The 27,984-nt window shown below is 36.5% G+C and overlaps 1 protein-coding gene across 1 annotated transcript in view; it reads right to left on the reverse strand.

The window, feature by feature from the left end:
* Positions 1–598: 598 nt before the first annotated feature.
* The window catches only part of dnm3a (dynamin 3a), a 50,447-nt gene continuing 23,061 nt past the window's right edge, over positions 599–27,984 (reverse strand). Inside the window, exons 16-21 of the mRNA XM_016267045.1 lie at positions 25,875–25,984; positions 17,748–17,859; positions 15,132–15,296; positions 13,852–14,087; positions 13,187–13,342; positions 599–1,120 (exon numbers count right to left, since the gene is read on the reverse strand). Of these exons, the coding sequence (XP_016122531.1) occupies positions 1,081–1,120; positions 13,187–13,342; positions 13,852–14,087; positions 15,132–15,296; positions 17,748–17,859; positions 25,875–25,984 (819 nt within the window). The 3' untranslated portion in view covers positions 599–1,080. The remainder of the gene's footprint in view (positions 1,121–13,186; positions 13,343–13,851; positions 14,088–15,131; positions 15,297–17,747; positions 17,860–25,874; positions 25,985–27,984) is intronic.

Below are 27,984 nucleotides of genomic sequence, written 5' to 3' on the forward strand. Positions count from 1 at the left end.
TGTGTATTTATATACATAATAAATATACACAGTACACATACATATTTATGTAAACAAATACATTTATTTTGGATGCGATTAATCACAACTAATCGTTTCACAGCACTAATATATATATATATATATATATATATATATAATTTTTTATTTTTATTTTTCATTTTCCCAGTAGCAGAATTTCTATAAATTGATATTACAAGCCCTTTTTTTATTTCAATGGAGGTGATAGAAAATTTGCCAGGGTCGAAACTGTTCTGGACAAGCTGTTGCCCACAAGATGTCAGTCAGTCCCAGGTATTTCTGCAGCTTTAATTGTTGTTCATGTAGAACGGCATAGCAGCAGGACATTTCTGCCAGTGTTCAACTGATAGAATATAATAAGCCTTTGTTGGCTTTTCTGTAGTATCATTTATAACTAACAGAATAACAGCTTATATAAACAGTCTGTGTGACACTGCAATAAAGTTGCCAAATTAAAGCATTCTGTGCAAAAAGAGCGTCTTGTAAATTGTATACTTTTTTATAAATGAATGAAGTTATGTTTGGCAAAATAAGATTAACAATAATGGTTTTTTTTCACATTTTCTGAAAACGAGAGTACAGCTTTACAAGCTGCATGATTTCAGATATAAATCATGTTCGTAGCACAACCAGTGTGAGAAATTGCACGCTGAAGTTTTAAACTCAGGATTAGGGGTTGGTTCAGATAGCAGTCACTAACCGTGAGCAATTATAACAGTGATGCTTGCTGTAGTAAACCCCACTAACTACAGGAAACTGTTGGACTTCTTAAGCACACAGTATTTACAAAATCCCAAAATGCTTTTTATTTAAGCCTGATAAAGAGCTGAACTCAACATTGCAAACATCAACATATGTACAAAACAGGAACAAACCTCAGCACAGTGCTCAAAAAGCAGATTCGGTGAGCAAAAAGACCATCTGGAGATCAGTTTTGCTACACCGAAATCTGTTTTGATAGTTTTTCGCTGTGTGTAAGATTCTTTGCGGTCTTCTTAATGAAAATTCAAGCAGTTCTTGTCGTTGGTGCTTTTTCTCTCACAGGTGGGCATTCGTGTCTCAGTGGGGCTGTTGAGTGGGCACCGCCGGTGGCTGTCTCCTGCAACACATTACACATAGCCTGAGCTGTCAGAACAGACTGCCATAGGTCATAGCTCACAGCTAATGGAAATAACAACAATCTCCCATAAACTGCTCTGCTTCAGATGTCTGCAATCTGCATATGTTTACAATTGCCTGCGAGTGTGTTTTGTTTTGGGCAAATTAAAGCAAAATTAACTCAAATGGCCAGATCAGATCAACAGGACTGAGAAGAACACAAAAAAAGATTTTTCTTTAAATGGGCTACAAATAAATACCAAACCCTGCCGATTTGCTGTGAGTCATACACAAAAATCTAAACAACAAAAAACAAAAGAACTCTTAATGTAAACCCATAATTGTGAAAATATCCAGAATTTTTTTTTTGTGATACTTTACATTAAAGTTCAATTTGTTAACATTTCTTAATGTATAGTTATCATGAACTAACAATTCACAATATATTTACATCATTTATTAATTTAGGGTAGTTTTACATTCGCTACCATTCAAAAGTTTGGGGTCAGAAAGAAATTATTACTATTATTCATCAAGGATGCATTAAGTTGATCAAAAGTGACAGAAAATACATTTATAATGTCACAAAAGATTTCTGTTTCAAATAAATACTGTTCTCTTGAATCTAAAATATAGGTATCAACATTTCCAGAAATACATTAAACAGCGCAGTGTTTTCAACACTGATAATAATAAACAATAAACGTTTGTCGAGTAGCAAATCAACATATTAGAATGTTTTCTGATGGATCATGTGACACTAAAGCCTAAAGTAATGATGCTGAAAATTCAGCTTTGCATCACAGGAATAAATTACATTTTAAAATATATTCACATAGAAACCAGATATTTTAAACTGTAACAATATTTCACAATATTACTGTTTATACAGTATTTGTAATCAAATAACTGCAGGCTTGGTGGGCATAAGAGACTTACTATAAAAAAAAATCGTACTGTCCCCAGACGTTTGAAATGTGGCATATACATTTTAACAATATACGATGGTTTATTTACAAATTAACATTAACCTAGAATAGCAGTTGTTGTTTGTTTAGTTGTGATACCTACTGCATGAACTCATTTTGACTTACCATAAAGTGTTACAGTTTTTTAAGAATTTTCCAAAGCAGTAATTACTAGCAGTTCTTAAAACTAAAGTTTGTGATTTCAGAAAAGTCCCATCACAAACACACGTAATTGGTTAAGCTAATGTTTCTGTGCTGTTCTGGTCAGGATGCTCAAATGAACAGAGCAAAATTTTGACAGCGCCACTGTGACAATGTTTTAGGGAAATCTTCGTCTCCACATCTTAGGCTCGAATAGAAGTATTCTAACATTGTAAAAGTGACACATCACCTTTAATTAGGCCCAAAAGAGCTCATTATTGTGCGCTGACCAGGTTACAATCACAAGCTACGGTGTCGGGACGTCTTGAATGTGTGTATGTGTGAGTGTGTGTAATGGGAATATGAGTCCAGCATTCCTGCAGAGTTGGTCCTGGAAAGATCCCTGTGGAGACGCAGGAATCTCACTCTCTAATGGAGCTGGCAGAGCGAGTAGTTCTCTGGGATGGGAAAGAGAAGAGAGTGGCTTTTATTTTTCCTGTGCTGCGGCGAGTGCAGGACTGCGGTTTCACAGAAAGAAAAAGAAAGGACGGAGACGACGGAAAGAAAAGCAAAACAACGCTTAAGGAAACATATGAGATCTAGCAGCCTGGAAATGCCAGGGGTTTACTGGAAGACAGAAAGAAAGTTAAAAGTAAAAGAATGTGTAATTGGAGGAGTGGATGAGGTGCAAGAGAGGAACGTTGCTTGATGAGATGCTGGCGGCATCTCAGAACTGCCATTTTAGTGCCCAGAAATGCTGCCTAGGTCTTCAGATTCAGTCAGGCCTGCTCTGGTCGGGGTCACGCTGAAGACAACAGCAGGACTGTGAAAAGGTTCAAATGAGTTCTGCAAAAAGTGAAGGAGAAAAAAAGACAAGGGGAATGGGGTGGAAGGAAAGAGAGGGAAAGTTGGAGAGTTGGGATGACTGATGGTGAGAGGAAATGTGAAAAAGTGAGTGGGAGAACTAGAGAAAGGGGCGACGGGGGGAGAAAGAGAGAGAGAAAAAGCAGGAGAAAAAGGGTGGAGGTCCAAACAGCACCGTTTCTGAACACAAAGGAAATTAGGCAGAAAAGACGGGAAAATGGGCCAAAAAGTGAAGGTAAGGAATGAGAGAGCGAGAAAAGGAACAATCACGAGGGAAAAACCGAAGAGAGTGTTGAAAGAAGGAAAAGATACGAAAAGGAAAAGATTTGTGAATACTGATATGACGGTTTGAACAGGAAGTTGACCGTAACCCTCAGCGCTCCTTTAATGAAGTCATGCTTCTGGTTTGGTTTATTCTTGTTCAAATGAAATACAAAACATACCAGATATCCATAAAACACAATAATCAAAGAACTGTAAAACATATGAGAAGCCTTCATGTGATTGGACTCTTGACATTCAAACTAGCTAGAAAGAGAGGAAGAGAATAGGGACTGTCTGCACTCAAACTGGGGAATTAAATATGAAAAACACATTTTCAACAAGACCTCCACCCATCTCAAGTCACGTGTGAGACTCGCTAATAAACGTCCAGATCATATTCCCCACCAAAATCCACAGAAACAAATTTTACCTTGTGCAAAAAGGAAGCAAAACCCTATTTTTAGCATCAAGATTTGTATGAATTATTACAACTTATTGAGAGTTCTAAACAATACATCAAATATTGTAATCTTATAATATCAAATCTTGTAATATATAAATATATAAAATTATACATTTATAAACAATTATAAAAAATATAATTTTAATTAAAAAACTGTTAAAATTGCAATAAAATATATTATATTCTATAAGTAATATATATATATTATACTAATAGAAATTTAATATCAATATTTCATTTATGTATTACATTTAAAAAAAAAAATATTATGCAAATGAAAAAAGAAACAAAATCTCATAGCTGTAATACAATTTAAATCATCCAGACACCATGATTTTTGTGTATTAAAATCAAAGGCAATACAAAAAGCACACAATCATTAGCATGACGTGTAAATTTACTATATCTTTCTAGGTGTGTGAAATATATACGATTTTGAAATTTCTTGACCATTTGTGTGAGATTTGCTCGCAGTGCATACTTTAACTGCTCCTTGAAAATGTGCATGATTTTTAAAAGCCTTCAAATGTAAATAAGCTTGCCTGTGTGATTGAGCAATGACATCTGTTCAAGTTCAAGTTTCTTTTTCCTTTACACTCAAGACCATATGTTCATGGTGCATGGAGACAGCAGTGTCTGTGATCTAGTGCTGTAGTTTTGGGACCAGTGAGCACGTGGTCTCATCTTTCATGCATGTGAAGTTAGGTATGCGTATATTTCACGAAGAGTTCTGGTCTCTGAGTGCACCGCTTTGAGACTAATCCTAAACACGGATCCAAGAACAAGCCTTGCTCTCTGGACACTGAAAGTCCTATTAGTCGTGTTCACTACGAGCATAAATCCCAACATTTGGGAAGGATAGCAGAACTAGCAGATCTTAAATTGTTTTTTAACAATCATATGCTGCCATAAAGTCATTCTGGAATGATCATATTTATGAGACGAATGCACATGAACGCCACCACAATGCCATAATTACCAGTGGGAAACTCTGCAGCCGGTTGCAGCAACAAAAACCCTTAGTGATAATAACTTATAATTATAACTAAAAGCTTTCTTAACTTAAGGGTTTTGTTGCAACTGTGCACTTTCTGACATTCTGATTTGGGGGTGTGTGAATACAAATTTAATATTGATCATAAGTTATAACTGTAAATGTACAATTTAGTTTAAATACATTCTGATGAATAGAAATAAAACTTTGCCAGGAAAAGTTTTGCACATTCAGCCCGATTATGAGATGACAGGCTTGTGCAACCAAAATAAATTATTTAAACACAAAGTATACTTCAGTTTTTATGTGTATGCATGACGTAAATTTCATCATCAGCAGAGTACGCACAAACTGTACACACACAGCCAGATTTAACAGTCAAAAAAGATAGAGATGACAGAGAGTTACAACGAACTGCTGGAGATGGCAACAACTATAGACGGCCGTGTTGATGAGTGCTTGTGGGAGGGAGTTCAGAGATACAACTCTGGTTTAAACTAGTACTGAGACATTTTTAATTGCTCATAACTTCTTAACAAAGGATACAACTTTTTAGTGTGTTTGTGTCGAGCACCTGTGTTTGTGCACACTATTAAAGGGACAGTTCATCCAAAAATGAATATTTTGTTATTAATTACTCACCCTCATGTCGTTCCAAACCCGTAAGACCTTCGTTCATCTTCAGAACACAAATTAAGATATTTTTTGATAAAGTCTGAGAGCTCTCTGACCCTACATAGACAGCAATGGAACTACCACGTTCAAGGCCCAGAAATGTAGCAAGGACATCGTTAAAATTGTCCGTGTGACATCAGTGGTTCAACTCAAATTTTTACGACACCACTTTTTGTGCGGAAAAACAACAACAATTTATTCAACAATTTCATCTCTTCTGTATCAATCTTCGACGTGCGCTCTTGACAGTTCCACAACGCATGCATATGTATTCCTCTGATGGCAAACAAGGCGCAGTGCATGTGTCGTGGTACTCTCGTGAACGCATGGCGAAGACTGACACGGAAGAGATTAAATTGTTGAATAAAGTAGTTATTTTGTTTTCTTTGCATACAAAAAGTATTCTCGTAGCTACATAAAATTGCGGTTGAACCACTGATGTTACATGGACTACTTTAATAATGTCCTTACTACCTTTCTGGGCCTTGAACGTGGTAGTTCCGTTGCTGTATATGCAGGGTCAGAAAGCTCTCAGATTTCATAAAAAATATCTTAATTGGTGTTCCGAAGATGAACAAAGTTCTTACGGGTTTGGAACGACATGAGGGTGAGTAATTAATGGGGCATTTTTGGGTGAACTATCCCTTTAAATGGAGTAGCCTATACTTTTAAAGGCTATGCATTCAGCTGTACATACTGTATATACACCAAGCGAATGAGTCAAAACTGAGGTATACTTTGGGCTTTACAATCTTTTGCTCTTCATTTTGCATTAAAAGTTAAAAGTTTCTGTGGTTCGATGAGGAAATATGGCACATTTCAAATCATATACTTCCATGGGGACCTATGCCTGCCAAGGAACTGCCTTTGAGATGGATAGGAATGCTAACGGATAGCGTTCTCTCTGTATTAAGGTGCAGTCACATTTACTGCTGCTTGGCAAATTTGTGTGGGTAAAATCCAGTCAATCTTATAGGAATCTGCACAATCAGTCATGCTTGGGGGCGAAAAAGTTCCCCATGAAGATTGCGCTCATGTTAAAGCTACACTGTAAGAAAAAACTGTCAATATACAGTACAATATACCGTACTATTTAAAGTAATTTTTCCGTTTTTGGTTTTTACATGTGTTTTCCCGTATTTTTGAATTACGCTTTGCATTGTGGGAGCGAGAACTTTGGTCGCTTATCGGCGTGAAAACAGTGAAAGAGCAGGCGCCATTATTCACGGAGATCTTCTCGGTCAAAGTTTAATTTTAAAGTCGGCTTTCGAATTTGGGGAACCTGTTTCTACACTTCCATGGTAAATTATAAACTATGTTGTTAAATGTCACATAAATTGTTGACGTAACATAAATTTAGTTAAGGTCTGGCTTGTTTGGCAAATGAATGCCGTCACATTCAACATTTTCTGCTTATCGTCACACATCTTACTTACGGAGGTTACTCTTTTAATTGTTTATTAACTTTTAATTGTTGTTGATGCGCAGTATTTAGTGCTGATCATATCGTTTCAAGCATCTGTCATTACTGAAGAGAAGCAGTTGTGATAAATCTGAAGCGCAGTACTAACGTAGTTAGTTTGATGCCTTAAGAACTTGCACAATTGGTGGCTGACTAAATACTTTTTTTCCCCACTGTATGGCATCGCGAATTCTTCAAGGATAACACTATCACACTTTCTGCCAAATGAGGTAAGTTTAGACCTTTTATTGTCTTGTTTTACACACACAAGGACCATAACATGCAAAAGAGAAATCAATTCGGTAATGTTACTAGCAGGCTGTCTGTCAAGCGGCTGTGAACACAGGCATCCGATGAATCAGACATCAGACAGCGCGCCAGCAGCGCATTAAGTTGTAATGGACAAATGCACACGACATTATGCCAAAAATGACCGTTGTTGGCGAGTGACCTCGTAAACAGCACAGTCTAAAATAATTGACCGTAAAGACGTGAGTAGATCGGATGTGTGTCAGATATGCGTCGTGTTTTAAAGGGACAGCAGTTCATGACATTCATAGTGTTTTTGTTTTCTTTCTAACGACAGGACGTAATTGCTGCTGTACTGTGAATCTCAAGCACCCCTGCATTCTTATCATGGGATTGTATTCTGTTTTATTAACAGTTTTTATTTAACATTAGTGTTAAATATTGAAAAGAAGTTGGTTGCTGAACACAGCTTCAAAGTTGTGTTCAAAGCTGCTTGTCGTTATGTATATGGTAATTTTGTAATGTCTTTTTTGTTTATGGTGATGGACAGTTCAAGATCGCTGTAGAAGTTAATGACCACATCTACTCCCCTGTTGCGGGTGTGAGCTACAAATACCCAGGGGAGATGGCACTTATGCTGGAATTCATACAGAAGTAAGCAACACATATGTTATGAAATGTGTATAAAGCATTTGGTTGTGTTGCTGTTTATTTAGTTGAAAATAATGAAATATATTGTAAGACATAGTTGATCTGACAAGCTCATGTGACCGATGCAAATGAAGACCATTGGAAATGTAAGTTAAGCAATTTATAAACAATTGTTTGAATTGGAAAGTATTAGGGATAGCAGTTGATTTAATGAACTTAAAATACTGTATGATTGCTTTTCCATCTCCAACCACCATGTTACTCTGTAGTTCAGTTTCTTTCATTAAATTTTTTGTCATATCCATTTCTTTTAGAGTTTTCCTGTGAAGAAATCCTGAAAGAGGGTTGAGATGAAGGCAATCAAGTGGGTTTGTATTCTGTTTTATTAACAGTTTTTATTTAACATTAGTGCTAAATATTGAAAAGAAAATAGTCATTTATTCTGTTGACTTTTACAACAACGTGAAGTTGGTTGCTGAACACACCTTCAAAGGCACGTTCAAAGCTGGTTGTCATTATGTATATGGTAATTTTGTAATGTCTTTTTTTTGTTTATGGTGATGTGCAGTTCAAGATCGCTGTTGTTCAAGAAGTTAATGACCACATCTCCTCCCCTGTTGCGGTTGTGAGCTACAAATACCCAGAGCGCTCAGGACAGTTCGGACATTGCGTGAATCAGAGGTAAAAAAAACTATATAAATACTGTTCAGTTTCTTGCACAGACCGATCGTTTTGTGTCTTTACACATCAATGTATCGTCACGAGCCGCAGGGTTTAATTTGGTTTTGTTTGTGTATGTTTTTTTGGCTCTCAAAGCCGTGATTCTCATCCACTGACATTGTAGGACTGACAGACTGCAACGGTTTGTGTTAAAAATCTTCATTTGTGTTCTACTGAAGAAACAAAGTCACCTACATCTTGGATGCCCCGGGGGTAAGCAGATAAATATCAGATTTTCATTTTTGGGTGAACTATCCCTTTAACCATGGTTTTGCTACTTCAAATAATAGTTTACAAATAAGTATTAAGATATATATATATATATATATATAATTTTATTTTTTTTGTGGTTATAAAAACAGACCTAAGCGAACAACAGCCTTTAAAATGACTTAAAATGCATTATATAAAAACAATGAGACAATAATGATTGATTGAATAACACTGTTAAAATACATAATGTATTTAACAATTTATGTAGGCTACATTAGGCCTACATGCCTTTACAAATGCCTGCAAAGGGAGCCAAAGGCCTGGTAATTCCTGTTGTTATACTTACAGGAAGATTAAATCCTTGTTTAATATTGACCAAACATTTAATTCAAATATCCACTTAATCTTCACATTTTGGTCACCTTTTTGTGATAGAAATGCTACAGCCTCTATAATTTCTTCAACAAATTTCCACAATTGTAATTTGTAAATAATACAATTTAATTACAATTTATTTATTTACTTTTATATTTTATTAAAGTTCTATTTTGACCCCTATAGTAGTGTTTTTTACTTCCATAATATTTGAGGGAGGGGGCACAATAATACAATTCTGCTTAGGGCACCCATTTGGCCAGCAGCGGCCCTGTTAATGAACTTAAAATACTGTATGATTGCTTTTCCATCTCCAACCTGCATGTTACTCTGTTCAGTTTCATTAATTTCATTTTTTGTCATATCCATCTTTTAGAATTTTCCTGTGAGGAAATCCTGAACGAGGGTTGAGATGAAGGGAACCAAGTGGCTACGCATTCCTCTAAGACTCTTGCATGAACAACTTGGAAAATCCATATAATATTTGAGCTTTTTTCAAATCTCAAAATGGAACTTGGACTAAACATGCAGATAAAGCGGGGGGAAAAACCTGGAGGCTGTGTTCAGTAGTTTCCTCAAACTGGCACATGGTGAGAGGTATACTAAGAGTGCACAAACCCTTGGAGCCCTGCGTCTCACATGCTCCTACTTCAAATTGTATATTTTTCTTAGTTTCACATTGAAATGTCAAGCATGAGTGAACAAATCTTTGTTCCATATTTTCAAATGCTGTACAAGAAAGCTTTGTTGCAGAATCATGCCAATTGAGGTTTAACACTTAGATAATTTAGCATGAATTACAGGTTAGTAATCTAACTTAAAGAGAGAGTTCACCAAAATATTATATGAAAATTCTGTTAATTACTCACCCTCATGTTGTTCCAAACCTGTAAAACTTTCTTTAATTTTTAGAACACAAATGAAGATCATTTTAATGAAATCTGGGTGCTTTCTGTCCCTCCATTGACAGCCTACGCAACACCACTTTCAAGGTCCAGAAAGGTATAAAGACATCATTAAAGTATGTGACTCCAGTGGCCTAACATCAATTTTAAGAAGCAACATGAGTGCTTTGCTCACAATATATTTTCACTTCAGCATAGATTGTAGATCCAGCACATGTTCACGAGAGAACCACAGTGCTTGTGTGTACAGCCTACGCAACTACCACTTTCAAGGTCCAGAAAGGTATAAAGACATCATTAAAGTATGTGACTCCAGTGGCCTAACATCAATTTTAAGCAGCAACATGAGTGCTTTGCTCACAATATATTTTCACTTCAGCATAGATTGTAGATCCAGCACATGTTCACGAGAGAACCACAGTGCTTGTGTGTTGTTGACACCATTTTTAAAAAGGCACCAATGTGAGCACAATTGCAAAAAAACAAAAAACAGGACCTTTAATACATGAGGCTTGCATACAGTGTCCCTTTTCCTCTGCTTGTAACAAGTGCAAGGCTTCTGGGATGGGTTGTATTGTCAGAAAATCTGCTCTCATGTCAACTCAACATGTATGCATTGTGAATGTGTCTGAGATCTACATATTGTGAGAAAAAAGACATAATTTGATTTTGTTTTCTTCCACACAAATAATTTGCATCACTTCTTAAAATTGATGTTAGGCCACTGGAGTCACATACTTTATTGATGTCTTTATACCTTTCCGGACCTTGAAAGTGGTAGTTGCGTAGGCTAAGTCTTATGGGTTTGAAATGGTATGAGGATGAGCAATTGATGACAGAATTATCCCTATAAACAATATTGTGTTCTCTTATAGGATTTTTTTTGTGACCACTGTTTGGTGCAACACCAGTATTGTACGAGTGCTCATGATTTATTTTTCTAATTCTGTTTGTTACTGTTTAAAGCTAAATTTTCTTCCACAATACAGGCATTTTTCAGTGTTTGACACATTGTTAAATTAATTTATTTGATTGAGTAATTGATTGATGAAATTGTTTTGTCCTAACCAATTTAAGGCAAACAAAAGTCATTGAATGCATTTTTAAGAATGTTTACATGAAGTAAAAATAAACCATGTTCAATTTGTATATTGTGCTGGATTTATTCGCTTTACATGTTTTTTTTCCATATATATAGATGCACCATTAAAACAGAAAAAGTCCTGTTTTTTTACTCTGGGCTAACCTTCAATTAACAGAAAATTTGTGTTTTTTTTAATTACGATACAAAGTCCGGGTAATGAGCTGCCAGTACTTTTCCCATTTTTTTACGGATTGTAGTCACATCACACTGAATGACTAAAAGCTGCTTGGTTTGAAAGTAATTTCTGTGTGAGCAGTGCCTCATGCTGTACACCACACAATGGACCTTTTATGCAAACAAAATTTTGCAGCCACACTTTAATTTGGGGACCAATTCTCAGTATTAACTAATTATTATCTATGATTTTTGCCTCAATTACCTGTGTCCCTTTTCCTCTGCTTGTAACAAGTGCAAGGCTTCTGGGATGGGTTGTATTGTCAGAAAATCTGCTCTCATGTCAACTCAACATGTATGCATTGTGAATGTGTCTGAGATCTACATATTGTGAGAAAAAAGACATAATTTGATTTTGTTTTCTTCCACACAAATAATTTGCATCACTTCTTAAAATTGATGTTAGGCCACTGGAGTCACATACTTTATTGATGTCTTTATACCTTTCCGGACCTTGAAAGTGGTAGTTGCGTAGGCTAAGTCTTATGGGTTTGAAATGGTATGAGGATGAGCAATTGATGACAGAATTATCCCTATAAACAATATTGTGTTCTCTTATAGGATTTTTTTTGTGACCACTGTTTGGTGCAACACCAGTATTGTACGAGTGCTCATGATTTATTTTTCTAATTCTGTTTGTTACTGTTTAAAGCTAAATTTTCTTCCACAATACAGGCATTTTTCAGTGTTTGACACATTGTTAAATTAATTTATTTGATTGAGTAATTGATTGATGAAATTGTTTTGTCCTAACCAATTTAAGGCAAACAAAAGTCATTGAATGCATTTTTAAGAATGTTTACATGAAGTAAAAATAAACCATGTTCAATTTGTATATTGTGCTGGATTTATTCGCTTTACATGTTTTTTTTCCATATATATAGATGCACCATTAAAACAGAAAAAGTCCTGTTTTTTTACTCTGGGCTAACCTTCAATTAACAGAAAATTTGTGTTTTTTTTAATTACGATACAAAGTCCGGGTAATGAGCTGCCAGTACTTTTCCCATTTTTTTACGGATTGTAGTCACATCACACTGAATGACTAAAAGCTGCTTGGTTTGAAAGTAATTTCTGTGTGAGCAGTGCCTCATGCTGTACACCACACAATGGACCTTTTATGCAAACAAAATTTTGCAGCCACACTTTAATTTGGGGACCAATTCTCAGTATTAACTAATTATTATCTATGATTTTTGCCTCAATTACCTGCTTATTAATAGTTAGTAAGGTAGTTGTTAAGTTTAGGTATGTGGTGGGATTAAGGGATCTAAAATATGGTCAATAAGGCATTAATATATGCTTCATAAGTAGTAGTAGGCATCCGTCTGTCTCGGGAGACAATGGTAGCGCCCTGTCCAGTTTGTTCAGTTTTGTGGGGAGCAGCTCTACTAATAGGTACTAATAAACAGCCAATATGCCAGTTTGCAACACCTTGGATTCACGGAAGTTTGGAACCTGGGAAAGGGGAAACCACAAGTCCACCACAACTTTCAAGTTTGGAAAACTGTTGAAATACTGTTTAAAAATGCGAAGTTACGGGTCACTGGGTTTGTTTTAAATATTCAGCCTATTTCAGTGCACCTGATTCAAGCCCTCTAGTCACTGGGTACTTTATTAATCAAAAGTTTATTCAGCTGTGTTGTTGATAGAGGGATCACACGTGAAATCCCTTTCCTACTGAAGATAAACATCGGTTGATGAATCTTGTTGTGCAGAAATTAGGTTTGTTGAAATGGAACAAGCCATGGTCTGACGCTGCTAGTGTGCCTTCAGAACAAATGGGTTAATGGGTGAATTTTTACCTGGGAACACTAGGAGGGACTCGTTTGAGGCGGCTGGTAGTGTTGGTGGTGTCTGTGCTGTTGGAGACCGGTGGGGCAGGAGCGTCCAAGTGAACTGGTAACGAAGGAGCAGGCGGAGCAGGATGCTTCTTAGGGACACTATAACCTGGAGGAAACCTGAGAGAGAATGAAAATGAGGGATGCATTAGCTGTTTGGGTGGGCCATAACATTTCCATTACAAGTTATTTTTATTTGCAGTCACTTGTGGTTACTGGATAAGGATTTTAAAGAATAATTTTTATTCAGAATGATTCACTAAGAAATGATTCAGACTGACGTGAACTGGTTCAACGATTCATTGAAAAGAACCGCCCCCATAGAACGACTCGCTCGCATCTGACAACACTCTACACAAGAGTATGAAGCTCTATAAAAATCCATTTTCCATGACTTTTAATTTGTTATTAATCTCAATCAGTTTTTCCTAGGCCTGGAAAACACCATGAAAATTCCATGATATTTCTAGAAATCCTATTGATTCAGTCCATGTGAGTGCCAACGGTCCACCATAAATTATGTGCCGGAGTACAGATTAAATTCTAAGGGTCAAGTAAAGAACAGCACTGCTGGATGAGGTGGAGTGATGATGAAGACACCTTGAACAGGAAGTGGAGATGTGAGGTACCTTCGGTGTAGCGAGCCACTATGGAGCCAAGAGCTATCTACTGGGGGTGGCAACGGAGTGGAGATGGTAGAAGTGGAGATGTCAGTGATTATGTTTAGTGCCTCCTTCAGGGCGGCGTGGGTACACAGCACCTCCTCTCTGCGCAGGGCCTGTTCAGGAGACTCATCCATCAGAGAGTACTGATCTCCTGAAGAGTACAACTGAGCCAGCAACTCAGAGTGGATAAACTCCTCTACCTATGGGTGGAGAACATAGTTTCCACATTAAAAAAGGAACAGGACTTGAAATTATATACAGTGAGATGATGACACATATATTCTCTATCTAGTCATATTCTCTCTTTCAATGTGGATTCAATGTTTAGATCACAAGACTAGCCGAATAGTGAACTACTCACACATCATCCACACAAATATGTGCAAAAATATGTGTGGCACAGTAGTGCACAACACAACGGAATTTCCACAACACAACAAAATCGCCACAGCACAACGCATAGGACTCATTTTGTTGTGTTGTGCTAATTTCATTGTGTTGTGGCTTGTTTCCATTGTGTTGCGACTTGTTTCTGTTGCGTTGCAGCTTGTTCTGTTGTGTTATTAAAATGTATAAATTTAAAAGTCCTTAAGTCAGTATAAAATCACAGTGAAACTATTCTGGAATTGATTTTGAAACATAAATGGATTGGGCCAAAAAGATGGTAAAATTAATTACATTGAAAACTGACCAGAAATTTTTCCATGGTGTCCAAACACTGTCGAGTTAAAAAAATATTTAGAAATATGCCAATATATTTGCGCAATACTGCCTTTAAATATGATTTTCTTTCTGAGCAAAGGTCTGAGAATTACACATTTTCATACGAACCTAACCTAGATTTTAAAAACTATTTCTTTTACAATTCAAGTACAAAACAATTCTCAAATATCTAAATATATTATAGAAGTATATACTTTAAATGTATAGTTTACTATACTTAGATATTTGCATAATTTAACAATTTATAGTGTGTGGAAGTATAATATTTTTATAACATCTTGAGGTAAACTTATTATAAAGCTTTAAAATTGTGAAGTAAATTGGTTGCCAAGATTAATAAATAATATAATAACGTAATAAATAATGTAAATAAAATACTAATGTAAAACAAATGTCCCTGCTGCGGAAACCTAATGTTAACATGATATGGTTCATTTTTATATAAATGTATGAATGAATACATATCTCTGCATCTTACATAAAAAAGTTTTACTGGTTTGATTTTTATTTATTTTTATTACATTGTTGATGACGAGGTGCATGATGGTCTTGGGCATCAGGTCTCGGATGCTTTTGTAGACGATGCTCATGTACGAGTCAACCAGGTTGCGAATGGTCTCGACCTGACGCTCTAGCTGAGGGTCCATGGAGAAGCTCTCTGCCTGGCCTGAACCCTCTCCATCCACCTGACCAATCAGAAAAAAGACAGAGGAAGATGTGGGCAAACCTGGATAGGAAATGTACTGTCAATATTGGGGGATGACAAAGATGTTTCCGAGGGCAATGAGTGCACATATATAAAGTGAACCAAGCTGGAAAAGAGATGTTTGGGGGGGGGACAAGAAGCAAGGAAAAAATGAGTTTTACTTCATTGGGGGTGTGGTAGACTTCTGTCACAGCGAATTATGGGGAACCCTGACAGAGGACTGTTACATCACTCAACATGTTGCTCCAAAGCATACATAAAGACAGAAAGAAGGGGATGGAGGGGTGCATGAAGAAAAAAGGCAAAGGAGCTGATTAGAAACAGAGCTCAAAGCCCCCTCCTTTGCTGATCCTCCATGGTGTGACACAAGAGCTGAGGAATGCAGCAGAGCTCCTGAACCCAGAGCACAGCCACCATGAAGCCTGCAGCCGCAGAGTCAAACACACACATAGAAACGCTACAGGAGCGAGAGTTACCCAAACTACAGTGCACAGTTATTAGAAGGTCTAGATGGAATCAGCAGACGTTTTATTCACTGATTTTAGGGCAAAATCTGTAGAATCGTGTGCAATAAAATATGAAATGTGTTAAACATTTATGAGCGCCAGGCGCTCCAGTTCTGCAGGAATCTGTAGAGGTTTCTGCAACGCTCCGTGTGCATAGATTCCATGTGAGCCTCGTTATTATGTGAACGTATAATAACTTTATGTTTCTTAGAACACTGCAGCTTGTGAAGACCGGTGCACATTAAAAATAAAGGTTCTTCAATGGTTCTTTGAAGTGCTTAAAGAGATTTTTCACCCAAAAATTAAAATTCTGTCATCATTTACTCATCGCGTTCAAAACCCGTACTTTTGGGTTCATCTTCGAAACACAAATGAAGATATTTTTGTTCCTACCATGAAAATTCATTCCACCAGACATCATGAAAGTAATTCATATGAATCGAGCAGTTTAATCCAATAGACATGATCGCTTTATACAGTATAAACAGATTACATTTAGGCTTTTATTCACACATAAACTTTTATCAACACACATATATTAAGAACATTAAATATGAACAACGAAAGCTCAAACATGCAAGTACACCTACTGTTTATCATACTTTATGTGCTCTATCTTTAGAGGACTTGGATTAAACCACTCAATTCATATGGATTCCTTTTACGATGCAGTAATGAAATTTTATTCTATTTGAATCAGCAAAGTTTTAGATTTGGATTTTCAATGAAAGGATAGATTAGGTTACATTAAAAATTGTCTTTATGTTTTGAAGATTCATGATAATCTCATTGGTTTGGAATGCCATGAAGGTAAGTAAATGATGACAGAATTTTCATTTCTGGGTGAACTATCCCTTAAAGGTTAAGTAATGTTGGTTATTTGATTCTTTGGAAACTAACTGATACTTTTTTATAGGTTCTTCAGATCAGCTTATTTGCTTTCTGGATTCAATAGTTCACTCAAAAGTGAACATTCTGTCATCATTTAGATCCTCATGTAGTTCCAAACCATTGTGGCTTTCTTTCTTTTACAGAACATAAAAGAAGACTTTAGGCATAATGTTCATGCTGCTCTTTTACATGCAATAAAAAAGAATGAGAACGTGCAAAAAAAGCATTATAAAAGTGCTCCATGTGTTGTGCGCTATAGTTCAAGTCTTATGAAACCAAAAGACTTGTGCGAGGAACAGACTAAAATCATTATCATTTGCTAGAATCTCATATTCATGTCTCATAAACAGTCATTTTAAAATTTAAATATGTGTAAATGAAAATTATGTTTGAGAACTATGGTGCAAAGAAAAGAGCTGCACCCAAAATTTCATATACTAAGTAGCTACTACATTTGATAAGGAACGGATTTCACTGAATATACCATTGGATAGTAAAGTGTCGTATCAGATGTGCACTTCAGAATCTCACCAAAAGCAGTAGGCCAACCAGGTACTATTCACCTATTGTTTTATAAATACTACAAATTCGTACATATTGCTCACTTCACATACACATTTTTTCGTCTATATAGTAGGGAAGTAGGCATATTTGGACTCGTAGTTGGAAAATTACGTCATATGGACTACTTCTATGGTGCTTTTTTTGTAGTGTTCTTGGTCTGGTCTGCCTTCATTGTATGAAAAAGCGCAGCGTGAACTTTCTTCAGAATGTCTCCTTTTGTGTTCCACGGAAGAAAGGAACTGAAGGGTTGATAAAAATGGGGCATTTTTACACTATTCTTTTACAGCACCAGCACATGTTGTTGGTTTTGTAAAGAAGTAGGGAATAAAAGTTCTGAGTGGAGCTTATAAAGATCCACATGGTATCTGGCTATAAAGCCCTTTTTGGTTTAAACTGTAACCTTTATTTAGAAGTTTTCGGCTGCAGGGTTTAGCGTACAGGTACAGAAGCCAGTGGGTTCCTTTGCTTACTGTGGTTTTCTCTGGGTAAACCCCAGCTCGCAGCAGAGAGGCCTTCCAGCTGTCCACCTCGTCCTGAGTGTCACAGGCCAACTCCAGATGTCTGTAGTCCTTATACACGTTCCTAAGGCGAAAATAATCTGTTGTTAGCCGGTTCCCATGGCAGCACATACACTCTCGCACAAACAAGTGCGGCAAAACCCTCTCTCGCTCACACATATCATCTGTCCAAAACCACAAACCCCAGACCACCCCTTCAGCCCAGTCTGACGTGAATATCCATTCACTCTCTCCGATCTGATTCTAATCTCATTCTTTTTTTTCCAGATTTTGTCCTACCTCACTTTATTTATTCATCGTTCCCATTCCCATCTATTGTCTCATATCTTTTCACCCAGTCTCTCTCCCCCTCTTTTTTTTTCGCTCAGAGAGAGGCAGGAATCTGGAACCCGTCTCTCTCCATCTGTTCCACATTCCCCCTAATTATTCTGCTGTTCCTCTCCTCCTTTTGTTTCCCTCTCATTTCTTTCTCTTTTTGTGGCTTTTGTTTCTCTTTGTTGTGCCTGTGGGGTAAGAGGCTTAAAGTATAATGTACAACGTGTTTTTGATTTAGTCTACGGCTGATAAGAACATGGCTACAGGAACGTGACCTGAGACCAGGGTCAAGTTGGACACACGCACACACTGAAACAAACCACACACCAAAGCAACCACATTCTCACATGCTTCGATCTCATAAAACTCAGCTACAAAACACTGTTTTTACAAGCGCAGATATGACTCAGTGCTACTAATTGCTATAACTGAGAAATAATTTCTTGTAGGCACTTGCGTAAGGACTTAGTCCCAAAGTTTAGGTATACGACTGCACACGTCAAGCAATACACTGATCGAGGCGTCCAAACATCATTTGCTTTGCAGACCCTCCTAATACGGTGTAATGTGTGGAATATTGTTTTCCGGTTAAACGATTCATAATTCATTGGTAGTTCATGATATTTATGACAGGATAACTGCGGTGCTTGTGAAAGTAATGAACTTTATTTGCCATTCCAAAACCACAAAGTACGACTCTGACTTTTAAAAGGATTTAGACTCAAAAACGGAGTATGCACAAAATCAACAAAACAATCTGTGCGCATCCAAAAATAATGTTTGGCTATGTTTCTGGGGCTTATTATGGATTTTTTTAAAATCTCAAACTGAAGCTTAGATCTTGTCCCAAAGTCTTAGATGCATGCAATCTCAGTATTAATAATTTACTATTATAGTCTTTTGTTAATTATATTTTATTTTTAGCTTTTATTTTTATTTTGAAGTTTTAGTAATTCAGTAATTTTTTGTCACTTCTACTAGTTTTTTTTAAAGCTTTTAAGTTTTCATTTTAATTTTAGTTTAAGTTTTAGGAATTTTGCCATGTGCTTTTCTGATTTTTATTAATTTTTATATTTTTATTTAATTTTAGTCATTATATATAATGATATAGTTTTAGTTGTAGTAATTTAAATACTTCAAACTTTTATTTCAGCTAGTTGCCAAGTCATTGTTTTGGTATTTTTTAGCTTTTTAATATGTTTTATTTTATTTTTTTATCTAATATTATAGTTTATTTCAGCTTTTTTTTATTTTATTCCATTTTAGTTAGCTATTTCAACACAATGCAAATTCAAATGAATGTTATGGGTTAAATATTGTTTGTGAAAACAACAAAAATCGCAATACTGTAATGCAATACAAGTGTCTATGGGGAGAGGTTTCCTTTGTAAATGCATTACTGTAAAAACTACTTTTGTTTGTTTTTACAAACTGATGAGCGGGTCGTAATTATTGTCTGCGGTAATCGTTACAACGTTTCAGATGTCATGGCTTATGTTAAATCCAAAACATTCCTTTAATCACTGAGTGAGTCCAGAACCGCACATAACTACTCGCCATCATATATGAACCCGGATGCAATGAACACTAATGCAAACACAGACAAAAAAGTGGAAGAAAGTGGATGAAAAAGCTCTGCTTTTTTCATGAGCACTTTTCCCATTCCATGCCAGACTGGTGTCACAGCTGTGACAAAACGGCATTTACCTCCTGACATCACCGGTCGCTCTGACATTAGGGAGTTTGTGGGTGTGAAGGGCACAGTATAAATCACTAGATCATTAAAGTGTGTGTGTGTGTGTGTTTAAGAGAGCAAGAGAGGGAAAAAAAGGGGATTTTTCAGAATGCTGGGTGGTATGTTTCTGCTGGTGAGTGGGAATGAGTGTGGAGTTTGTGAGAGCTTGAATATCTTTATACAGAGTGCTTGAAATGATGAAACACTAATGCAAACACAGACAAAAAAGTGGAAGAAAGTGGATGAAAAAGCTCTGCTTTTTTCATGAGCACTTTTCCCATTCCATGCCAGACTGGTGTCACAGCTGTGACAAAACGGCATTTACCTCACCGGTTCACCGGTCGCTCTGACATTAGGGAGTTTGTGGGTGTGAAGGGCACAGTATAAATCACTAGATCATTAAAGTGTGTGTGTGTGTGTGTGTGTGTGTGTGTGTTTAAGAGAGCAAGAGAGGGAAAAAAAGGGGATTTTTCAGAATGCTGGGTGGTATGTTTCTGCTGGTGAGTGGGAATGAGTGTGGAGTTTGTGAGAGCTTGAATATCTTTATACAGAGTGCTTGAAATGATGAATGCATGTGTGTGTGTGTGTGTGTGTGTGTGTGTGTGTGTGCGTGTGTGAGAGCATCTGATTGATTGTGGTGCAGCCTTGGGTGTGTTTACAATAGTCTGCCATGCCTCTCACACTGTCAAAGCTGTGTGTGTGTGTTCACCGCGGCATACCAACATCTCTCCAATTAAGCAGCTAATCAATCCCAGACACACCCGCACTTGAAGATGAAAGAGGCTGCATTTCTATAGACAGAATGTCAGAGACGGAGAGAAAAAGAGAGCAGGGAGGGACACTGAAGTAGAGACTGGCCAGGAATGTGCCAGAAGTGTGTCCTACTGCGCCCCCTGTTCCTGTCGTGCTCTCTGTGAAATATTACCGTGAAGGTAAGAGTGTGTTTATGTTAGAAAATATAAAGGAGTACATGTGAAATGGAGTTATATGTCCCTGTAGAAGGGCATGTGGATGTGTGAGTAAGTGTGTGTGTGCTGTGACCACCAGATGTGACTTCACTGCACTCTCCTTGAGACAATTTTGGCTACAATTTTGCCCTCTGAGACAAGATTTATTTCATCAAAATAAACTTGGATTGGTTGTGTGACATGCTCAATGATGGCCCATTAATTGACTTTGCAGTGAATCTTAGCCCTATGACAGTGTCAAACACAATTACCATAAAGAATAAAATGATCTTGACTACAGTTTAAAAGTTTGGAGTCAGTAAAAAAAAAAAAGATTTAATAAGAAACAAATATTAAAAAATTTTTCAATGAATCTTTTATTCAGTGAGGATGCATTAAATTGATAAAAAGTGATCATAATGACATTAAAGGAATAGTTCACCCAAAAATGAAAATGTTGTAATTTACCCTCACGTCGGTCCAAACCTGTATGAGTTTCTTTCTTATGTTAAACATGAAAAAGATATTTTGAAAAATTTTAAAGAACCAAACAGTTGTTGGTCCCCATTGACTTCCATAGCAGGGAAAGAAATACTATGGAAGCCAATGGGGACCTTCAACTGTTTGATTACCAGCATTCTTCACAATATCTTCTTTTATGTTCAACATAAGAAAGAAAATCATATAGATTTTTTAACAACATGAGTACATGATGACAAAATGTTCATTTTTGGGTGAACTATCCCTTTGACAAAGTAAAAAAAGAAAAGAAATGCTGTTCTTTTGAAAGAATCAAAGAATCCTAAAAAGTATTGCTTTCTATAAAAATAATAAGCAGCACAACTGTTCTTTTTTACATTGATAATAATAAGAAATGTTTCTTGAGAACCAAATCAGCATATTAGTATGATTTCTGAAGGATCATTTGACACTGAAAGCTAAAAATTCAGCTTTGCCATCCCAAGAAAAAAACATTTATAAAATATATTCAAATAAGTAAAAATGTCACAATATTACTTTTTATATATATATTTTTTACTGTATTTTTGATTGAAAAATTGCAAGTTTGGTGAGAATAAGAGACTTACTTCAAAAACATTTAGATGTAGGGCTGTCGTCGATTTTATTCGACTATTCTATTTTTTTAAATCCTCGACTTCATTTTGCTCGCGTCGACTAACTGGCAAAATACCGAAAGTGGCGCATTTCACGGACGAGAATCCATAAAACACATTACCAGGCTGCATGACATATTAAACCCATTTAAAAATCATAATTAAGCATAATTGTGAATTCACAAACGCTACAATTTAATTAAATAATTATATGCAATGCAGTTCTATTTTAATAATCAAAAGCATCTCCAATTAATTGATTTTATAAAAAAATAAATAATAATAAAAAAAAATTCTTATTTTTTTTTCAGAAATACTGCACATTTACATTTTTCTCCTAAATAAATTATGGTCAATAACATTTCTGGTAAATACTCCTTTAAAAATTGTTTTTTGATTATAATTTTAATATTAGTAGACTATAACACGTGGATATGTTGTCATTCTTACACTATAATACTGAACTTTGATTTCAGGGATTTGGACTATGAGATGGACACTTGCTTCTTGCACTCTATGCTGCACTTTACTTTTGCTTTAAAAAAAAGGATTTCATAGAAATTTGGATTTCATTTGGTTTAATAAAATATAGTTTAATAAAATATTCTTAAGTCAAATTGTTGATTTTTGGTGGGAAATTAATCGTTTAGATTAATCGATAAATTAGTCGATAGATTAATCAAAATAAAAATAGTCATTAGTGGCAGCCCTATTTAGATGTCTTGCCAACTCCAGACTTGGAATTTGTAGTTATCTCTGAAAATTAAGTTGGGATGAGAAAAAGCATTTTAGCCTATAGAAAAAACACATTTGACTATTATGATACAGTTGTATGGTGCAAGATTGAGGATTTAGGACCAATGAGATTTCACCATGGGCCGGGCTATCCAGAAATAACATCCAAGTTACTGACAAAATGTCCTATCACTCATCGCAGCTGAATAGAGCATAAACTCTTTTTATCAAATCATCAAGACTTTTTATCAAACATTTATCAAGCTTGGTTAAGACACGGGGTGACAGACCTGAAACTCTGAAAAACCCTGCATCAGAAAACATATTGCACCAGAAAATAAAAATACACAGAGGAAAAAAGTCTGGTTGTGGCACAGAGAAGCATTAAAAGAGAAGAAAGATCTAACTGATTATTAGTCCAGATGTTGTATAATGGAATGTGTGTGTGTGTGTGTGAGAGAGAGAGAAAGAGAGAGAGAGAGAGAGAGAGAGAGTAAATATCAAATTCTACTCTAAAATACCTCTAATAGAATAACTCTAAAATAATAACTTTTCTACATTTCCTATTTCCATGATGTTGGGATGTTGTTTCTCCTAGTCTATTGGATTTTTCACTCATTTCATCATTCACTAGACCGGGGGGGGGTACATCATTTAAATATGCTTTAGGTCAGTGGTTCTCAACTAGTGGGCGCGAGATAACTTAAAACTAAAATATAGTAAATTCACTAATTTTATGATTAATATGATAAATAATTTAAAAATACATATAAATAAATAACAGCACCACCTCTCTACATATTCTGTGATATTCTGTGTTTCGGAGCAGCTCAGGTTTCTCATTGCACTGTGAAATACAGACTGAACGGTGGCTCAAAACCGCTGTATGAGCATATGATACACAAACTACAACTCCCGGCTGGATAAATCAAGCCAGGGTCACGTTAGTAAAGTTTTGATGGGTGATGATTATAATCAAGGTAAAGACGATTATAGTGACATACAGTTGTTCATTAGGCGTGTGTGAGTCCATTATTATTGATGCGCAAACGAACCGTGTATGTGCGCTCTCTCCAAACTGATCACTCTAACATCATATTTCTACTTGAACACAGTTCAGTATATTCACATAGTTGTATACAGAGAATTCACGAGAGAGAGGGAGGTTGCCGCTTGGTTTCCACACATTAAGAAAGTTTTCATTTTTCATTAGTATTTTGGTGTGTAGTGATTCTGAATGGATCCATAGTAGTTTATATGCAGTCCTTGGGCATTTTCCTGTGGTCTTGTTTATGTTTTATTTAAAAAAAATGAATAGTTAAATTAATGCAAAATAAAGATACATCACCAAAAGCTTTTTATTTATCACTTGGTAGATCTTGGGGAGTTTCTCATTTGAAAAGTAGATCACACAAAAAAATGTGGGCACCCCTGCACTAGACAATGACTTTTCCCCCAAAATTACCAATCCTATGAACAATATTAAAGGTTTAGTTCACCCAAAAATTAAAATTAGCCCATGATTTACTCACCCTCAAGTAGACCCTGCACGGGCCTCAAATTTAGGCCCTAACCCTGCTCTGGCCCGAGACGCTCAGGCCCTAGTCCAGCCCATGTCCGACAGCTTATCAGAATTACCGGCCCGAGCCTTACCTGAGCTCGTTTTTTCCCCCCCTTCTGCATTTGAATGCAGAACTCTTCAGCTGCGCTGACGGCACGCATGCTGCTGCTGCGGGACACTAAACAACGTCAAGCCACTCTTGACAGTCGCGGTAGCACGGACTCGTGTTGTTTCCACCAGCGCGGCAATTATTTTTCATCACTAATTGATGGATGTCTAAAATATAAAAATTAGGAGAAGCCTAAAACAGGCCCGAGGCCCTGCCCGCGTCTGAACTATGATGTGAAAATTGGCCCGAAGCCTGGCCTGAGAGGCGTAAAAAAGTCGGGGCCCATCAGGCCCGGGCTGAAATGCAGGGCTCTACCCTCAAGGCATCCTAGGTGTATATGACCTTTTTCTTTCAGACGAATCCATTCGAAGTTGTTAAAAATTTTTAAATATTCAAAATTGTCCTGGCTCTTCCAAGCTTTATAATGGCAGTGGGCAGGTATTTTTTTCAACAGTCCACAAGACGTCAAATAAAGCGCATCTATCCATAATAAAACGTGCTCCACATGGCTCCGAGGGGTGAATAAAGGCCTCATGTATATCCTCCTGTATAAAAATATCTATATTTAAAACGTTATAAACACTTTTCTCTCACTTCCGCTAACTGTCATATTGCACAGCCGTTCCGGGCTGATGACATAGGACTTATGCGTAGTGCACGCGCCTCTGAGATATGCTAGTCTCGTGAGTTTGTTTACAGGAGCAAAGGAAGCCAAGTTTCCTTACTTTAGCAAAGGAAAACCAGTCTCCTCTGGGCTTATTTATTCATTTTTCTTAAATCCTCGTTTTGTACTTCTAATTCGTGACTGGTGTTTTGTTTTGTTCTCTCCTCTGCGCTTCCACGTTCGTCACTAATTACCGGCGCATGTGCTATGCATAAGTCCTACGTCATCCACCCGGACTGGCTTCCATGTACGACAGCTAGCAGAAGTGAGAGAAAAGTGTTTATAGCATTTTAAATATGGATATTTTTCTTACAAAAAGCATCGGATCACTACAGGAGGCCTTTATTCACCCCCGAAGCCGTGTGAGGCACATTTTATTATGGATGGATGCGCTTCATTGCACTTCTTTTGGACTGTTGAGCAGAAACTCCCACCCACTGCCATTATAAAGCTTGGAAGAGCCAGGACAATTTTTAATATAACTCCGATTGGATTCATCTGAAAGAAGAAAGTCATATTCACCTAGGATGACTTGAGGGTGAGTACAGCATGGGCTAATTTTTGGGTGAACCAACGCTTTAATAGTGATGTTTGGTTATTTACTATTTGTCCAACCTTTTAATGCCCAGTGGGACAATAAAGCCCTGAAATTTTGTTGTAATATGTGCAGACCGTTTACTGGATTGTTTATTGCTTGTCTGCTAATGGCTGAACGCACACTCTCACACACATGCACACACACTCAGAGGGGTTGAATTCTTCTTTAGCTGTGTCTACAATATAAGTCTACTTCATATGGCATGTACTCTGAGTGTTTGATCTTTACATCATTTTAAAGTTGAAAAAACATTCTCTGAAAATACATTTTCTCTTTTGAAGTGTAAGTGCTATAACTGACCTCTGCTCTGTGTTAAAGATGGCAAAGATATGTTTGCTGGACATGAAGCCCTTTTCTATGTCTCGCACCTTCAGGTTGTCCAGAGGAAGCATGTATTTCTTCTCTTTTTCCTAGAAAATGAGACAGACAATGGACATCTTAAGTCTTACTGAGCTACCTACCTAGACAGTATGCCTAGGCTCCTTTTTAGCATTCAAACATGGCAAAGTTTTGAGAAACAGCCAGTAAAGATCCTAATAAGATTTAGTACAGTGTTAACAAACTGTATTAGGAGTTTTTAAAAATTGATGTCCCAAATAAGTTTTGTCATAATCTACCCTTATGTTGGTCTAAACCTATGTGACATTGTCTTTTGTGGGACACAAAATAAGAAATTATTAAGACTGTACTGATTGCTCTTTTTTATTTAATTACAATGAATGGGGAGAACTGGAGATTTTCATCTTCAAAACTGTCACAAAGTTATTATTTATGGATAATCTGCCCATCTAGTGATCTGTTAACCATTGAATCACTGAACTGGATTAGTCCAATTCATGAACAAATCATTCAGATAACTTTTGTGAACCAGATCAACCAATTAATTGAAAAGATCTGATTCAAAACAACTATCAGAACAATCAGACATCTCTAGTAAACTCATGAACATGCAGATGGTCTTAAAAATACATGACATGTTCTTCACATTGATGGCTTTGATGGTTCCATGAAGAACCTTTAACATCCATGGAACATTTTCATTGCACAAAATGTTTTTTTCTTTCTTTCTTTTTTTTCTTTTGCCTTAATGCAAAAATCCCTTTTAGAACCTTTATTTTTAAGAGGAAAGGAGAACAAGGTTGGATGTTTAGATTTCACTGTAGCTCCAGAAGTATTGGAATATAGCACACAAGTTGTATGGACCACTAACTTGAAAGCTTCAACCCATGATCATTGAAATTGCATGGAAAAGAATGACAAGCACATTCCTCCTTTGTGTTCTACAGAAGAAAGAAAATTATACAGGCTTGGAACAACATCATGGTGACTAAATAATGACATTCATTTTCATTTTTGGCTGAACTATCTCTTTAACCGAAATTCTAAAATGGTGTGAACTAGGGAAGATGATTATGAGGAAGAAAGCCAAGAGCATAGAAACAAAAAAAGAATCTACTGTAGATCCATGTAATACGGCAGTTCTAAGCGGCCATGCATTATATATAACGAGAAAATTAAGTCGATATAATGAGAAAATTAAGTCGTTATAACGAGAAAACAACTCTCGTTATGTCGATATAACGAGAAAATAAGTCGTTATCACGAGAAAACAAGAAGGGGAAAAAAAATAATGCATGGCCGCTTAGAACTTCCGTAATGTAATCATCCTCAGGATGGCTTCAGGCCCAGGACAAAACTAAAAAACATGCACATGAGAGAAGCCACAAGTTTTCACTCTTTGTGTAAAGGATTGAGAAATAAAGAAGGAAAAAGAATGAGGAATTGAGAGATAGAGTGAGGGCCCACATGTGGAAGTCATTATTCGGACCAAGGCTCTAAAACACAACATTTTGTCTGAAAAAAAAAAAGAAACGAAAAAGAGCTCCCCCTCTCCACCTCTCTCCTCCCTCTGTCTGTACAGGAGGGGCTGGGGTCTCAGGAAACGGCTTGGATTACATTGCAAATAACAGAACGGAGATGTGGGAGAGAAAGAAAAGAACAAGTGATGAAAGTGTGAGGGGAAACACTCTAAAAAGAGGAAAAATGAAAAACAGAAGGGGGAAAAGAGCCGAATGATGCCGCTATCAGTGATTGAGTCTGACGGAGCGCCTGCGTAGGAATTTTCTTGGAAGAGAGTATTTTCTACAGATCAATTAGGCCATCTAACAATGTTCAAAAACCTGATTGTTTTCTGAATTTAAAGAACAGTACAACCAAAAAAAATCGTCATCTAAGAGTTGACAAGCACCAAAAAGAACAAAAAAACTCAATAAAGTGGTCCATACATTTCATGCACTACATTTTAAGTCTTCTGAAACCATACAGTACGATTGCTTTGTGTGAGTAACTTACCGTACTGAAATTTAAGTCATTATCAGTTGACAGATTGACTGATTTATTTTAAGAAATG

This window comes from Sinocyclocheilus grahami, unplaced genomic scaffold (genome assembly GCF_001515645.1).
Source record: "Sinocyclocheilus grahami isolate Dianchi unplaced genomic scaffold, SAMN03320097.WGS_v1.1 scaffold35.1, whole genome shotgun sequence".
NCBI lineage: Eukaryota > Metazoa > Chordata > Actinopteri > Cypriniformes > Cyprinidae > Sinocyclocheilus > Sinocyclocheilus grahami.